The sequence below is a fragment of the Zea mays genome, chromosome 3 (genome assembly GCF_902167145.1).
Source record: "Zea mays cultivar B73 chromosome 3, Zm-B73-REFERENCE-NAM-5.0, whole genome shotgun sequence".
Taxonomy (NCBI): Eukaryota; Viridiplantae; Streptophyta; class Magnoliopsida; order Poales; family Poaceae; genus Zea; species Zea mays.
Genome location: NC_050098.1, coordinates 203210959 through 203229035, shown reverse-complemented (window position 1 = coordinate 203229035; position 18077 = coordinate 203210959). Strand labels below are relative to the sequence as shown.

General features: G+C 50.3%; 1 protein-coding gene and 1 pseudogene across 1 annotated transcript; one reads left to right on the top strand and one right to left on the bottom strand.

The window, feature by feature from the left end:
- The first annotated feature begins 5750 nt into the window (after nucleotides 1-5750).
- LOC103652486 (GDSL esterase/lipase At1g54790-like) lies at nucleotides 5751-11185 on the top strand (annotated as a pseudogene).
- Nucleotides 11186-12292: 1107 nt separating this feature from the next.
- On the bottom strand, nucleotides 12293-13818 carry LOC100383186 (uncharacterized). Its single transcript, NM_001175849.1, has one exon. It carries the CDS (start codon nucleotides 13749-13751, stop codon nucleotides 12735-12737), a length of 1017 nt encoding a protein of 338 aa, NP_001169320.1. The 5' UTR covers nucleotides 13752-13818; the 3' UTR covers nucleotides 12293-12734.
- Nucleotides 13819-18077: the final 4259 nt, after the last annotated feature.

Here is an 18077-nt window from a genome sequence, read left to right as displayed (position 1 = left end):
AACGAAAGAACCTCGGCACTCAGCCTCGGCAGAGCAAGCACTGTGCCTGGACCCCATTGACGGCACGACAGCTAAGCAACTACACCTCTAGTTCCTCTAATTAATTGGCTAAGGGCATCCCATTTCACCCTCATGGTTGCACTGTTATCCCGGGTGGTCTCTCAACGAACAGGTCCTTACGGAGAGGTACTGAGGAAACAGCCTGAGCCCCCTAGAGTATCACCAGATCATCAACATCATCAGGATAACAGTATCATAAATAGTCACATCATGTTCATTGATTAAGTTAAGGCAATAGCAGAGTGCTAACCATAACAGCCCATAAGGTCATCAAGGGTAAAGTAAAGTGTAAAACTAGTCAATCCTTAGGTTTCAAGTAAGTAATGCGGGGTAGTAAGTTATAAATGAATAGGACATAATGGGACAGAGGACACTTGCCTTCACCAAACTGCTGATCAGGGACTTCCTCTGCAACTTCCTCGGGAAACACAGACTGCTCGTTGTCTACGTAAAGTAATCATTCACACTATGCACTTGGGAAAATAACAAACAAAAGCAACATACCAAACATATGCAGCAGAGATATCACAAGTTCGTAGTAGAAAAGGGATAGGCACTCTGGTGTTCCCTAGGTCTAGGGTAGAGGACTATACAAAGTGATTCATTATCCACTAATCAGGTTTAAGTCAGTGGTGGGGTTAAATCATTACATGGTTTTAAGTTCCTAAACTTAAGTGCTCCAACTTTTATTAAAGTCTACCAACTTCTAATTATCTCAAATAGGGTTTCAATAACCTTAATTCTATCCTAATGATTAACTATTAATTGATACATGGAAACAGCAGGGAAACATTGTTTAAATAGATAGACAGAAATACCATGAGCATTTTGCAATTTGAAGCACCTAATTTGGAGTTCATATGACAAAGTTATGAATTTTACAAGTTTAGGGGTTAAAAATATACCCTAAATACCTATTTTGAATTAAATAAAAGGTCCGAGGACCTAACTGTGAGAAACCAGGGACGGCGGGTTTAAATTCCAGAAAATCGGGGGTCTCTTTAGGAAAATGCGCAGGCGAAGGGGTATCGGGCTCCTACGGCCGTCGGATCTCAGGCGAACGGCCAGGATTAGATCCGCGGGCGGGCGCGCGAGCGCGCGGCGGCCTGGGCGGCTGACAGGCGGGGCCGGGCGGGCAGCGCGAGCGCGGCGGCTGACAGGCGGGGCCAGCGGGCAGAGCGGGCGCGGACGGGCTGACAGGCGGGGCCAGCGGGCAGCGCGAGCGCAGGCAGGCTGACAGGCGGGGCCAGCGGGCAGAGCGAGGTGTGGGGGAAGCGGGCCTGGGCCGTTGGATCTCCGGCGGACGGCCAGGATTAGGCTCGGCCTAATTAAAACGGGGCCGCCCGATCTGGGACGGACGGCGGGGATCGGGTGGCCGGCCTCGGCCTCTCCTACGGCTAGCTGGGGCGGTGGCGCTCGTCCCCGCGGCGGAGGACTCGCCGGAGACGAGGGGCGCGGGCGCTCGGCGGGTCTCTGGGGCGACCTGAGCGACCGGGGAAGTTGGGGAAGGCGCGGGGAGTCCTCTGGTGGGGTCTGGGTCGGGGCAGGGGCACCGGAGGGGGGAGGTCTACGGCAAAGCGGCTCGGCGGCGGCGTTGAACAACTCCGGCGAGGAATCAAACGTGACAGAAGGCAATACACAGGTTTGGAGGGGGCGGGAGAGGTTCCTTACCTCAAAGCGGGTTCCGGGGACTCCTCGGTGGCGGCGATGGCGCAACGGCGGCCCGGGGCGACGGTGGCGGACCTCCGCGGCTGCACGGAGGACGGCGGGTGAGCGCGGGCAGAGAGAAATAGGGAGGGGGAGGGGAAATTGGGACGCGTCCCGGGTTGCGGACGTCGGGGCGGAGCTCACCGTGGCAAGAGGCACGGCGGAGCTCCAACGGCGACGGGGAAACGAGCTCGGGACGGCGGGGGTTTAGGGCGGCGGCGCTCTGGCGTGTGCGCGGCGAGGGGGAGGTGAGAGAGGGGTCTGTTGGTGCGCAAAAGAGGGAGGGGGAGAGGGCGAGTGGGGTTCTGGGCTCAAGTGGCCGGGGGCGGGGCGGTTGCGAGCTCCACGCACGACGTGGGCGCGGAGTCCGCGGCAGCGCGCAGCTCGGGCGGCAGTTACGCGGAGAAGACGGGGCTGACAGCCCGGGCCCGCGAGCAGAGAGAGAGGGGAAAGCGGGGACGGGCGCGCGGAAGGCGGCCGCGCTGACGGGCGGGCCCGCCAGGGCAGAGAGAGCGGGGGGGAAAGAGCGCGCGCGCGGGATGGGCCTAGCTGGGCCGAAAGGCTGAGGGGGGGCGGGGAAGTGGGCTTCTTTCCTCTTTTCTTTTATTCTGGAATTGTTTTCCCTTTTTCTTTTATTTATTCTATTTGATTCAAATCCCAAATAAGCCACAAACTCATATTAGACTTTCCAAGAATTATGCACCAAACAAAAGTGAAATCTAGGGTTCAACATGATGCAACAATTCATACTCCCTTAGGGTTTAACCTATTAAACTATAATTACAAATAAAATAAGCACTTTTCTCCTATAGAAATGAGAAGGAAAAGATTGGGGAAGGATGAGAAAAGGGAAGTAACACCTGAATTTGTGAATATGAGCAAAGAAATTTTATACCCCCAAATTCAGGGTGTTACACTCTCGCTCCGCCGCGGTGGATCCTTTCCCCAAAGCCTTCTATTCCTCGGATCCATGATAGCGCTGAGGGACAACATGAGCTCGATGTGGGAGGAAGTTGGGGACGCCAACGACATCTTCGCCTCCCTTGCGCCGCCGACGCCATAACCGACGATGAGGAGGTCGCCGAGTCGCTTCTCGCCGAGTCGCTTCTCGCTAGGGCTGGAAACGAGCCGAGCCGAGCCAGGCTCGGCTCGGCTCGGTGGGGCTCGGTACAGGAGCGAGCCGAGCCAGGCTCGGCTCGGTCGTCTGGCGAGCTCTGCAATCAGGCTCGGCTCGGTGTAGGCTCGCGAGCCGGCTCGAGCCGGCTCGCGAGCCCAACCTCTAGTTGTATATATATTCCATAAAATCAGCTCAAAACATACAAGAAGATACACTACTCCTCAAAACATACAGGAAGACATTTTAAACCAGCAGCAGTATCTCAAAGTATACAAGAGCAATGCATAATCCATTGATAAGCTCAAAATATTCAGTATCTCAAAGTTTCAATGACAAAATTAATTCAAATGATGCATCTTTTCTCTTGAGTCTTGACTCTTGACGTCCTTAGCTTGTCTTGTAGTTGTCTCCATCCAATTCTTCCAAATTCTGTGAAGGCAATTCTAATTAGTTCACATGCGCACACGTATAGGAATAGGAGTATAGGACTTAGGCACATAGCAATTAGCAATGCACAGAAATGATTAAATAATCTGAACAATGGAGCCAAGATCTAAATTATAAACCATGCGGGATGAGATTTGAGAACTTGAGAAGCATTGGACTTCAGATCACTAACCTGACAGTGACAGGCAGACTGGAGCTTGGACCTGGCGTCCTGTAGTCCTGTGCGTCGCGTACTCGCGTGGAGGAATTCAGAGATGGCAGATTGGCAGCCTAGCGGCCTGGCCCTGGTAGCCTGGAGCGATGGAAGGGGCTCGGTCACGGCGGCTGTGGGCGTCGCATACTCGCGTTCGCGGGAGGCAGGAGTCGTTCAGCCGAGCGGGGCGGCGGCCGGCGGGATGATAGGACGGGCTGGCGGCTGGCCGCTGGCAACAGAGAAGAAGAACAAAATTGTGAATTGAAAGTTGAAACCCTAGGTCCTAGCGTCGGCACTTCAGCAGTTCAGCTGTTCAGCTTCAACACTTGGCTGGGCTACCATAGTCTCCTATCGGACGCTGGTAAGTGGGCTGGTAAGATTTGGGCCGAGCCTCGAGCCGGCTCGCGAGCCTTACCGAGCCGGCTCGGCTCGGCTCGGTACTTTAGCGAGCCTTGGAATCAGGCTCGGCTCGGGCTCGTTCAGAGTCTCGAGCCTCTTCGAGCCGAGCCGAGCCTTAACGAGCCCGAGCTGGCTCACGAGCCTCGAGCTTTTTTTCCAGCCCTACTTCTCGCCGCAGTCCTCCTTGCCGTTGCTCCGCCTCAACCTTCGTGGCAACCGATTGTCGGGCCCAACCGTGCCTCCTCCCTTTTCTGACGAGGCCGAGCAAGGCAGGGCCGCCCAGATCGAGACGCCGTCGAGGCCGAGCAGAGCTCTGCACCTCCACCTAGGTCACCCGCCTGCCAGAGTGGAGGACGAGCTCCTCCCGTGCCTTCGCCAGCTATGTGCTCCGAGCTCCGCCGCCTGTCTCCCTAGGCCACAGGGAGGTTGTGTGGGGGTTGTGTCTGACAAGGCCAAGGCACCGTCGACAAGTGCCTCACCTAGCTCACCTTGCAGGGCTTCGACAGAAATCTGCTGGTTATTTTCGTACAGTTGGTGAACGTGGGGTCGTGCGCGTCTGGTGCTTGGAGAGGTACATTAGTTTGTCATCTTTTGTTTTTTTGCATATTTCTATTGTACATGCAATGAATGGCTTTTTCTGGTCTTGTGCAGTTGTGTTTGCGTGTTCGAGCAGCAAACATCTGATGTGACTGTTAACTCAGAGAACGAGGAAACCAGGAGGGGCTTTACATCTGCTGTTATGTTGCCAAATGATCAAGGATTGCTATGTGTTACTGCTGATCAGCAGTTTTTGTTCTATTGTCCCAAAAGAACTGATGATGGGGACTTTGAACTGTCTCTATATAGACGACTAATAGGTTATAATGATGAGATTCTTGTCTTGAAGTTTATCGGGGAGGAGGAACAATGCATTGCCGTAGCTACCAACTTGGAGCAGGTGAGCTATTCATAAATGATGTCTGCACAGTTCTTGTTGGCTAATGCACTTGAAACTTATCAAACCGTTATCGGCATATTCAGGTCCGTGTTTACGATGTTGCGTCGATGTCATGTTCTTATGTACTCGCTGGCCACACTGAAATAGTTGTTTGCATTGACACCTTCGTCATACCTTCGTGGTTTCTTTACGGCAGGATCGGAGAAGAGTCGAGGCTTCGGGTTCGTGCAATTGTAAATTCTCTCAGGAATCGCCGATGGTATTATGGGATTACTGTATTATGTTATCGAGGTGCCTTTTTGAGCGAATGATGTGAATACCCATCGAGCTGATTGTTTCTGAATGTTAACCGTAAATTCGTGTATGTTAGTCTCAAATGGCCCATGAACCGGCACATCCTGTGGTTACTGTACATAGACTATACTGCTCTGTGTACCAGAACTTAGTGCTATTGTTAGCAAATTTGGTGACCGTAGACCATAAGTTAATATTCATTAGAGAGTAGGCTAGACCAGGATGATCAAATGATATAAACTAATCATATTGTTACATGTCCCAGTGTTTGTTATGATTGTTCATGTATAAGTGTGCTGCTGCTAATAATCTGGGCATGGAGTTTTCATTGACATTGTTAGGCGATGATTTGGTTAATGTAATTCGTTCCTGTATATGCCAGTGCAACTATTCAAGATGCTGATTGAACCAATCTACAAAAGAATGGATCTCCTGTTTCTGGTAGGAAAATCAGAGTTAAGCTAGCAATGGATCGTGCTCCACTGAAGGAACGTTTGCAAAAGGGGAATAGTAAGGCTCTTCTTCTAACAGTTTGTTGCACTGATGCTCAGTAGATTGTGGATCTGATGATCTTGTGTTTTATTTGATTATGAGCAATGCAAGTGAAGGACTCTGATGGAAACCACGAAATTTCTCCTGCTGAAAAGCATAAAAGATTGCTGGCATTTGACTTTTGGGATTGTGCAAACTGTGCATATTTCAAACCCAAACACCTGTCTATCTGTTTTAAGAAAACTGCTATTACCTTTTTTTGGTTAAATGGCAAATGATTGTGAAGTCTGATTCATATATTTCTTTACTCTGCGTAGGCCATTTAAGTACGCATATTTGATTTGAGAGCTGGAGGAGACAAGATCACGCAGGCTTTGAAATCTATATGCTAGAGGAGCAAGGCCATCCAAGTAGAGGTACTTTTGATGTGACATTCTTTTATTTTTTTTCATATGTTAATTTAGACTGTATGCCCTTAATGAGGTGAATGTCAATATCCTACGTTTGGAGGCATTTCTTTAATTCCTATTTTTGGTACGAGCATGTTACTTAATCAGTGATTGTGTGATCTTGTAGTTATGGTCCAAAATTTTATATGGCACAAGGACGTTGTTGTGTTTTGGTTTCTGTCACGCCTTGTAGTTATGGTCCAAAACATTACTTGAAGATTACTTTGTTAGTTCCTAAGTTCATATAATGTCGTAGATCTTGGTAGCCAATTTCATGTGTGTGTTAGTGCTGTATATTTGGACCTGTCATTTACATTTACATGGTGTGTGTTATTATTGCAAGTGCTCTATAGTATGCCTTTTGATCTATGTCAGGTTGCTCAACTTTATTCTGATTTGGTGAAGGTTTGTTCCTTCAACTTAATGCATCAGTAATGGTTGCATTTTCTGGTAGATAGAACAATACCATTCTGTTCTCCATTCCAATTTTTCACATTATGTTGCTGCCATAATAGGTACCACATGATGTCACTGGTTGTATGATAATTACTTGATCTTACTGATATTGCTTGTTCTTCAGGCTGGTAAGCAAGCACGACCAGAGAAGTTTGAGATCCCAACTAAAATCAAGCTGACACTGCAGCCATGGACGTCGAGCTTAAGAGGTGGTCATCAAGAAGGCATACGAGATGGACCTTGCCCAGTTGTACAGCCAGTGACACTATCGCTACAGTTTTTCAAGGATAGGGGTGTTGCTTAGCTTGTAGCAACCGATGACAATGTTTATTTTTGTACTTCGAACTATGTTTGAAAGCCTGTCTTTCTTTTCAGATAGTGGTTGACTGGTAAATCAATTGCAGAAAAAAGCTGAAGATTACAGAAATAGTTTGCAACAAGAAGCACAAGCAAAATCTCAAGCATTACACTTTGAAGATGAATTAGCTAGAAAAAGAATGCCGGTAACAGCTAGTGAGCGGGCAATCATCATTTTAAATCCTATATTTTGACTAGAGAGCTATGCTGGTGAAGTAACTTTGTTTTTTTTACTCGTGCAGGAGATATGCACAGTCGATACATTCCTCAGCAAGATTACTTCTCAGAGGGACTCTACACGTTCGATATTGGGCAGAATGACCTTGCTGGTGAGTTCTATTCAAGAACAGAGGACCAGGTCATCGTTTCCATTCCAACTATTTTGCTGGAATTTGAGAATGGTCTCAAGGTTTGTAAAAGATATAGCACTTCTATCTATCCTTGCAGAGCTTCCTATGCCTCTTTCCCCAAAGCTGACTAATTGGTGTACAGGGATCCTACTCTGATGTAAATGTAATTCACTTAGGTCTCCAAGTTCAGAAATTTCATTCTTTCCATACTCTTCCTTCTATATGATGTCTTGGTGTAAGGAGGTGCTTCACACCTGACCCATTTTCTCTGTTCCTTGATTTCAGAAACTGTATGACCAAGGTGCTAGGAAGTTCTGGATTCACAACACAGGCCCCCTCGGCTGCTTGCCTCAAAACATCGCCCTGTTCGGCAAAGACCCATCCCAACTGGATGAGCTCCACTGTGTGGCGAAGCACAACCGTGCCGCAAAGCTTTTCAACTTATAGTTGCACGCATTTTGCACGAAGCGAGGGCAGAATTCGATGGAGCCAGCATCACTTACGTGAACATCCACACGATCAAATACAACCTGATCGCCAACTACTCTCGATACGGTATGTAGCATACGATTTCCATTTTGTGTGCATGATTATCATGCACTCGGATCGTTTAAGATTTGTATCTTGACTCACGAGTGTTATATGATTTGCTTTGAATAGCATTATTTCTGCGTGTGACCAATAACTGAAGAAGCAACTATGACATCCACTTCTGTTTTTCGATAGGGTTCGAGCACGCCACTCAGGCATGCTGTGGATACGGAGGCCCACCCCTGAACTACGATGGTAACGTACCATGTGGACACACGGTTGTAACATCCCAAAATCCCACCAAAGGTTTGAAACCCTAACCTCCTAATTCCCCCCCCCCCCTTATTTTTCCTTTCCCCTTTAACCCTACCCTTAGAACCTCTTCTCATGTGCATACAATTAAAATAATTAGAGCACCTCACATAGACTATGTTTCTCACTCAAGATCACTTAGAAAATATTTCTGGTCTCCAAAGAAAAAGAATCAAAAAGAAACAAAAATAGAAAAAGGAGAAGAAAGGGATTGGAATTTGAAAAAGAAAAAGAAAAAGAAAACTCTCTCCCCTCCCTCGGCTGGGCCGAATTCCAGCCCAGCTCGCGCGCGCCCGCATCCCCCTCTCTTCCCAGCCCAGGCGGCCCAATCCGCGCGCCGCTTCCTCCTACTGACATCCGGGCCCCGCCCGTCAGCGCCTCGCTCCCTCCCTCTCTCGCAGACTCCTCTCGCTGGCAGCCAGGGCCCACTCGTCAGCTCCATCTCCCTCGCCCATCCCTCACCGGCGCGATCGCCGCCGAGTGCTCCCTCGCCTCGTCGCCTCGCCATTAATGCTCGCCAGCCTCCGCGACAACCCCGCCACTGTGCTTGAGCCGACCTCTCACCCCCTCAGCCTGCCCGAGCCATCCCAATCGGCGTTAGCGCCATTCCCGCCCCCATGGCGAGCTCGCCGGTGCTCGCCGTCTCCCCCATCCCCCTCCCTCCCCCGAGCGCCTATAAAAGGACCCGCCCGAGCCCCGTCTTCGCCACACAACTCTAGCCATCCCCACTGCCCTCCTCCCCGAGCCGTTCAAGCAAGCGCCGTCGTGCTCCCTGCTTTGCTCCGGTGAGCTCCCCTCCCCCTCTCTAGCTTTTCTCTGTTCAATTAAGCTATGGCCGAAGCTCCGCCACACGCTCACAATCACAGGGCACCACTTTGCCCCCCCTATCGTGGCCGGAAACCTCACCGGCGGCTTCACCGCCGCGGGCACCCGCCACTGCGCCGCGGACCGGCCGCCATAGGCCCCCGCAGGCCAAATTCGCCCCACCCCCGTGACCCACTTCACCCGCCCGTGCTTCGCCACCACTTCCCCGCCAAAGAACCGGACCGACGGCGGAGAACCGCCGCGGAGTTCGCCGCCGGTCGAGCCCTTTCCCTCCCTCCGTTGGCATCAACGCCGTTAGCCCCCTCTCTCTCCCTGGCTGGTGGGCCCACGCTACGGCGCCGTCCCCGCCGCCGCTCCCTCGCAGCTGGGCCGGCTGGGCCGCAAGCGCGCCCGCGCCCGCGCGTCCGCGCTAAGTGGGCCGAAATCCCCCCTGGCCCAGTCAGCTGGAGAATTCCTTCTCTTTTTCCTTTTCTATTTCTTTTCTCATTTTCACATATATGTTTAGATGCTAATATTTTATGCACCAAAAATTGTCTAAATAAATTATTAGGGCACAAAAATAATAAAGTATAACAATTGGCACACCCCACAAAGGTCACTATGGTTGATGTATTGTTATTGTCTATGTTTAATTAGCGAAAGAGGGATCCGATCCTCCGGAACTCTTAGCTCCGGAAGAAGGGCAAGAACCCGACCCCTCCGAGATTAACCTCTTGTGCCAGGAAAGCTTCAACGAAGGCAAGTCCATCTTTCCCTTGATGCATTATATACCTATTTCTCTCTACCACTGCCTAAACCTGGATTATGGATGGGAATCGAATTGCATGGTGAGCACGAGAGAGCCCGCATTAACTATTACTTTGATTAAAAGATATGGGGCAAATAAAAAGGGTACAAGTGGAATGTTTTCCAAATGTGTGCGATGAAGGGTACTCACCCTCATCACCTGGTGAGTAGGATGATCAGGGACTCCCTGGTTTAGGGGAGGGCCTAAGGTGTTGGCTCAGCTGGTTTATGCGTGAGCAGAAGGATCGTCCTCTCGTATAAGGACCGGTTTGTCATCTTTCATTACCTGTACTCTCAAAAAGTACAACCACTCGAGGCTGTGTGGGCAGCCACTCGATCTAAACTCGTACGGTCCAACCCTAGGGTTATGAAGGCTGGGGTAGCACCGGGAGGATAAGGAGGGGGAATGTTTTGTCCGGTTTGGACATGGCGGTGGCCTGACTCCTTCCAGTATAACCGTTAAGGTTCGGACGTACAAGGAAGGAAAGAGTTTCGGATTCGGGTCTCATTGGCCATGAGATCGCAGAGCCGGACTAGTGGGTAAAGTGTACCCCTCTGCGCAGAGTCTAAACCTATTCGAATAGTTCGTGTCCACTGGTATGGACGAGTCTGGTATGGTATGACAATTAGTGTTTCTACTACAACTAGGAACAGGGAAATGTGTGTGTATGTTATGGAAAGAAAGTAGTACCACGGGAGCGGGAAGCTCAGTGGTGGTCAAGCAAGTATTACTTCTATTGTCTTGGGAAAACCCTAAACATTGAGTACTGCCTTTCTCTGAAAAAGTATGAGTGACTTCAACTCCACCATATAAAGCATGTACAATATAGGTCACTTTCTCTTTACGGGAGCCGGGTGGGCTTGCGGAATACCTAGTGTATTCACCCAGATTTATTTATGTTTTTCAGCAGCTGAAGACTTCTTTTCTGCTATGCTTGATTGATGGGGCTGTGTCTTCACCCAGTTCTGCCTGTGGCCTGGGCTATTTTATCTTCCACTGCGCTTTATGTTTTTCGGCTCACTTTCGAGCTTGTATCCCCGGTGTTGTAATAACATTATCCAGACTCTGTAACTATTTGAAGTAATGAATGTGGTTACTAGCCTCCTGGGACTAGTAATTGTATCACATTTGAGTCCCAAAGGATCGGGACGCTTCAACGGTGTCTCTGGATGGTAAGATGGTAACCGCAAAAGGGTGCAGCGACACTACTGAATTCGTCAACTGGGATGGGATACATTACACGGAAGCTACGAATTTCCATATCGCGTCGTAGATCCTGATCGGGAAGTATTCTGATCCTCCGTTCGTGGATAAGATGTCGTTCGTCATAAAACCTAGATTCTGATTAGCATACAATTTTCCCTCTTTACTCAACCACTTTATAGCACCGGTTGCAGATACGATGTATACTTATTACTTGCCAATAACCATATATAGCTTGAGTAAAAAAATCATATATACGGCTTGGTTTCGGTTGTCCAAAAGGTTTAGCTTTTTTTCTGACGATCTTTTCTAAGAATCTGATTATGTGGATGAATTCAGATCTATCACCATTGCGCTAATGTCGTCCGTCGCCAGGGCCCTAAGCCGTTGGAGGATCGTCAATTTGTGTTCCGTCGCAACGCACGGGCACATAACTAGTTTAACTTTATGAGAGCAACTCTAATAGTTATTTGCAATTATAATATACCTAAATTCTAGATTTAGCGAGTGCTCAAATAATATAGAAAAGAAAAAAAAAGCCCATCTTCTCTAACAGTTCTCTATATGTTTACTTTCTAAATATATTAATAATTTAATAGGTCACCAGTTTAAGTGTGACCATCACCGATGACACATTCAACAGTTTTATATGATTTAGGGCACCATCAAAATATTCGGCTCTAACATTATAAGGCGGCCCATTAGAATGTAGTATATTTGAGACACTTGAGATGGTGCCCTATATGTTTTTGACAAAATTTTACAAAATGAGTCACTGTTGAGTAGTTTTTTTCCGTGTATAACCCTATATTTTAATTTGAGACACTAGTTCAAGGAATTGTTGGAGATACTCTCACAAGTCATTTTTTTCTTAAATTGTCTAAGTTTACAGACAACATATGTATTACAATTTACAAGTCAATTTTATCTTACATTGTCTACGTTTACTCTGTGCACAATACATTGTCGTGGTTTCCATTTAGCATTAGCCAAGAATATAAATTATAAAACATAAATACATATATGTTCTATTGGTTAGATAGGTGATGTGGTTTGGAACTAACAGCCATACAACAATGATTTGAATCCTTGTTTATGTATAGTTTTAGCTTTTTTTTACCGTGTGACTGTAGAAGTAGACTGGATAAATCTGTCGCCGTCCGTTTCCTATCCTGAACAATTTGCGAGTTCAGGACTTCACGCACAGCCCTATGAGTTGCGTGTCCTTCCTTACGTCCACAATATAAAACAACAAACGAACAAAAACGAAAACAGTGAAAGGAGAAAAAAGAACCTGGAAAACTGTGAGGCCTGGTGCCTCTGGCCACATCAACTGTTCACACTTTCAAACAAAAGCCGGAAGTCGGCAGCTATTTGAACTCTAGAAACTGGAGATCTTGGAATCTTTTGCATGCGATACATGCCGCCAAATTACAGGACTGGAGCATACGGTTCCAAGTGCATGAAACGAGTAGCGTTATTTTTGTCCCTTTCATGCATTTCACTACCTGAAGCTGGGCTGACAAACACACAATACTCAAGACTCAAGAAGCACGCAATACTGCAGTGCGCGCACGCCCGCAAACAACAGAGCACCTCAAAAGCGAGGGCGGGTACGCCCTCACAGCAACAGGCCACAGCTTTTCCGCGGCCACGCGTGAAAAGGCCACGTCGGCACGTAGGCCCAGAAAAATAACGCGTGGAAATCAGCGTCCACGTCGGCTCCGGACACGCCATGATGGATGCCGACGCCCGCAGGGGTGCGGTGCGGATTCCGAGCCGGTTGGTGGTCTGGTAGCACGGCAGCAGCCAGCAGGCTCAGCCGCTCAGGTGCGCAGTGCGCTGCGGCGGGGCGGTGGCAGTGGCACGGGAGGCGTTGTTGAGCTCGAACCAGACCTGCCGGAAGACCTTGACGATGCAGTCGTGGTGCTCGTCGGCGTTGAGCGACAGGTAGCACGCCAGCAGCGTCTCCAGCTCGTCGGGACGCCCCACCATGCGCTTGCTCGCGATCATCTCCACCATGGACGCCCGGAACGCGCGATGCGGGTCCCGCGTCCGCCGCACCACCGCGAACCGCTCCAGCTCCGACACCGCCGCGGCAGGCGGCCTAGGCGAGCGCACACGCACCGTGGCCTTCGCCGAGGAGAACGACCGCCGCCCGCTGACGGCGCGCCGGCGCCGGCGCCGGCGGTTCCGTGCCGTCGTCCGCTTCTCCTCGTCCGTGTCGGAATCGGAAGGCAGTGGGGGCAGCGTCGGCGTCAGCGTCCGCACCGGCGCCGGTGTCGGCGGCGCCGCCTTCGGGTTCGGGGAGAGGGAGACGAGGTGGCCGAGGTGAGGAAGGTCGCGGTCGCCACCGACCGAGTAGTGGCGACGACTGTGGTACAGCTGCCGCGCGGTCGCGGTCGCGGCCTCGGTCCTGGCGTCATCGTTGCCCACCGAGCGGCGGCGCGGGGCGATGCCTGCCACCGTGTCCCCGCCGGTAGCGTCGTCGCGACGGCAAGGGACAATGCCGGCTGCCTCTGCGTCGGCGGCGGATGATGACGAAGAGGCCAGGCTCAGGCTGCTTCGCGACGCCGACGCGGTGCTGGGGCTGGCGGGCTTGTGGAAGCAGGACGGGAATGCGGTGGCGGCCTGAGCCGTGTTCTTCGCCGCGGACGACGTCGCATGCACGACCTTGGTAGCGGGCACGCCGTTCCTGGCCGTGAGCTTGGCAAGCCATGCCAGGGGCAAGAAGGACGAGAAGCTGGCCTTGCTCTTCCCCTTGCTCTCTTGCTCCAGTGGTTGCAGGGATTCCTTGTGCCGTTGCTTACAGCTGCTTCTAAGTCCCCACCTCATGGCTGCGCGGCCGGGCAACAACTGGGGTTCTTGACGAGTTGGCGTTTCGTAGCTTGGGCGCTTTGGCTGGCTCTTCACCTTGGAGGCTGCAGGGCAGTGTTTGAGAGGGGCTGGGATTTTAAAGTGGGAGGTTTTTGGCGGGCTCAAGGCTCATGGGGAATGTGAGGTGGTTGGTGTGGCCGTGAGCCGTCTGGGTGCTATCGGAGATTTGCAACTTTCCGTAGAACAAAACGAAAGAAAGAGATTTGCAACGCAACTTGAGTTTTGAACTGTGAAGTGGTGAGAGCTTTCTGCCACGCCACAAGAAGTAGGGGCGAAAGTGCCTGTTTCACTTTTTTTCTTTCTCGGCGCTTCTTTCTCGTGCATGCGTGCTCCTGGGCTATGGCTGATTGATTTCCGTGATTGATGCCAGTGATTTTGAAGCCCTCTGGGCAGGAAAGGAGTACAAGTGTAACAGCGTGCTGCTACTATCTCTCGCTGTTTTTTCTTCTTCTTTTTTTCTAATAGGGGGGCCATGCAGATTAAAGAACAAGTGCCGGTCGTACCGCACTGCAGCCTTGCAGGAGTATGTGCAGTGCCTGCCGGAACATGGGCCCGAGCGAGTGTGCGGGCGGATTCTGTGCTTACCAAGATCTTGGACATCGTCCCACCTAATATCAGATCAGGAGATTGGCTGTGCATGGCTGGCACTAGTTCAACTGCTTAAGATCCGGTGTGACCCGCCCGACAGACCTTTGCGTGCGTGCGTGCGTGCGTGCGCCTGCGGCCTGCGCGCATGGATTTCGCTAGGGCCATCTTTGCGTGCACGCTCCTCCAATTGCTGGTCGTGGCACTGGCACACAACGACAGACACACAAAGCACCTCCAACGAGCAACCTCACACACACACACACCCCATGGCCCATGGACCATGCATGCACACACAAAAACACCGCCACGCGCCATGCGTTTCTTCTTCTCATCCCGGAGGCGGAGGAGCTCGCGCCACCCACCGACAGACAGTCGCACAGAAGTGCAGAAGCAGCGCGCGAGTGGCAGTGGCAGACACGCGCAGCGCAGATTGGGAAATTCGGACATGTCTGCTCCCGGCTACTGTTCCCGTTATTTCTCGCTGCGCCGCCTCTGCTGGTGCGCAGCAGCGAAGCCGAAGCGAGCACCGCCTGGCCTCGCGGCTTCATTGTTTGAATCGAACGGCGTCCGGGCGTCCTGCCACCCGGCGCCTTTTCCAGTTTTCTGACCGGCGACACGACGGCGGTCCATGGTAATAGTAAAGGAGTAAAAAGTAAAAAAAAAAACCGATGGTCCTGAGCAGATGCGGCGATGCGACAAACTTCTGGGGACGGTAAGCAGTAAAAAAGACTGATCGAGGTCCGCCTGCGTGCTTCTAAAAGCTTCTGATGCGCGCGGCACGCTGTTTCTGTGAATGAAGTATTCACAACTAATGCTTGTGTTGCGGAGGTCGCATTACTGTCTCACAATGCTACAAGCCTACTACAGAGGTTTCCGCTTTCCAGTACGCGTGGTCTGCTTGGCGTCGGTCGGACGAGGCGAGGTCTAGTACACCTTTGGTTCAAGCTACATGCCCAGCGCAGCGCTTACACATGACACGGCTCTGTTCTGTGGCACCCGGGCATGCAATGCAGTGCAGGTCAGTCAGCTGGTCCATGGCTCCATGCATCCCAAAAGGCAAGCTCTTCTGATAGCAACGTCTTTAATTCATCCATTCATCAGACACATGCCGCCAGGGCAGTCGATTCATCATCGGCGGTCTCGTACTCTCGTCCATGTGCATGTGCTCGGTCGTCTCCGTTCAAAAAATCGCCGTCTCCCTTTTTGTTGTCCTTTTTTTTCCTGCCGTAGCAAAGCTGTAGGCTCACTTTTAGCCATGCAATGCAGCGTGCCTCAAGAATTCGAATCGGAGTAGAGTAGATTGGGGGTGGGGCTCCTTCCCGTCCGGTTTTCGTTTACGGCACACTAGTACCATGTTTGAAATTTTGAATCCGAGGATGTGAAATGATATATAGTAGGTTTGATAGCTGCAAAACATGTAACCTAGTCGAGGCGTTTGCGCAGAATATGCAGGTATAGTCCAGTCTAGACTAGCTGCTGGTCTGTGGTCGTCTTGCTTTCACCTTTATGACTGTCAATTCACCCGACAAATAATTTAACTTTCCGGCATAAAGTTTAAAGTTTTTTTATTTGAAACAAGAATCTTAAAAAAAATGAAGATGCGGCCTGGTTCGGGTTCTGAAATGTGCTTTCGATAATTGATACACACGATTGACGATCCTAACCCTTTCCGTGGTTTGTAGAGCACAAAGAATTGCAAGGGGAAAAATTGCTTTCCCGGAACAACAGCCCAACGAGGCCCAGTTGTTCTGTCCGCATGGGTTCAACCGTACGGCCCATGAGCAGCGGTGACCAATAGGCAATTGTCTCCCGGCACAGCGAGCGAATTTCCGCAGCCACCATCCGGTTCTCTCCGATCTTGTCCATCCGAAAATCATGCTCGATCAGTGTGAACTGCATGTGCTCAGAAACTTTAATAGACTAGATAAATAGTTTTGTAAAGTTAAATTTAGTTATTATTAGAAGAAAAGTGTCTCCCTTATACCTTAGCTCTATGTCTGCTTCGTTAGCCATACATAATTATGAATTTAGAGAGGTCTTGGACTAGTCTACTTTTTAAAAAAATCTATTTTATAAGTAGCTAAATCAGTAAATTTAGCTAATTTTTTAAAGTTGTGTTGCCCTTCACCGGGACGATGCTAACATGCAAATCTATTTTTTATCTTCATGGTTCTTACCAAAACTATGTTTTTAACTGCAGATAGAGACCAAGTGCTCCTAAGAAGAATTTACTGAGAACATGTAGATTGTTGATAATGATTAATAACGGTTAAAGTGTTATTATTTATATTATCGTAGGCGTTCTGGTCCAAGGATAAGCAGTTGCTTGCGAGGAATATACATATGCGTTCGTTTAGCCCCGACAAGTCTGGAAAGCCCCGACAACTTCAAAGAGCTTTGAGGTCTCCGTATCTTTTTGAGAGCCTCCCAAAGACCCTAAAAGCCTCACTTGTTTAATTATACATCCGTTCTTAAATATTTATCGTATATTAATTTATTTTTAAACTAAAATACGACAAATAATGAAGAGAATATATATCTAAAATTATTTAAGTTAATTAAATAAAATATGAGCTACACTCGTATTATGGCACTCCAGCAGACCGTGCAACACTGTTAAATCTAGCAACACGATAGTCACAGTTACCTACCTGGAAAAAAGTCGATGTCTAAACAGAGTCTGCCGCACTGTGCATTGCCGCACTGTGCATCGGGGAGCAGAGGCATCCGAAAAGAAGAGGCCGAAACCCAGGCGTGCAGGGGCCTCGAGCGTAGAAAGAAACCCAAGACAAGGCCACCGCCGTGGTCCCTTCAAATCATCCGGAAAAAAAGATGATGTCGCGCACGGCCCAAAGAAACAGGAGCCGTGCGGTGGTTCCTGGCCACAGCGGATGCGCGTGCTGGACGGATGCGCGTCGCCGTCTTATCGCCCCGAGCCCAACCGGATCAGATGGCGACGCGCCGGGGCCAAGGCCGAAGGCGACGCCATCGCCATCCATGGCGCCCTTTCCCGCTCCGCTTTCTGCCGACGGCGACCCTGCCGCGACGTCGTTCGGTCGTGAATCGTGATGACTGCAGCGCAGCCGTACCCGCCGGCTGACACCTGTCACTATCCGAGGAACGCGTCGGGCTCGCGGACACTATCATACTAGTGCAACCCACTTCTTCCAGGCCCAGCCATTCGACGTGATTTGTGGCGCCGACGTGCCGGCACATCCTGCTGTCTCGTCTTTGCTGGATAATCCGGGCTCTCTTGTCTTCCATTCGTGACTGACCGGTCAAGCCCCACTCACCTACACGTGGTATGCATATGCACCGGTGGTACAGTATGTGGTGTCGCGGAGGAAAGCCTGAAGAGTAATAGAGGGAAAGCGGCTTTTGTTATGTCACTACAATACTAGTACCACGCTTCCAGGCAATAGCACAGACAGCGTCTTTCGATTTACACGACACGTGGACGTTTGATTCGTTCCATGATTGATTGACCCAGGTCTGAAAACGTGAGACACTGGAACGTGGCGGTCTTGCCGCCTCTAGCAACGCAAAGGGCAAGCTCCTGTACATGCACGGCTATCTGAAGACCGAAAGGGGCTCAGGCAGCCACATTTGAAACATGTAGAAAGTACAGGCCGGCCGCGTATGGAGGATCCGGTTTTCTGATTGGGGGGAGAGAGAGATCCAATCCAACCCGCAAGT

Coding starts and splice junctions, on each gene's coding strand:
- LOC100383186 (NM_001175849.1), bottom strand. CDS start 13,751: ATGAGGTGGGGACTTAGAAGCAGCTGTAAGCAACGGCACAAGGAATCC.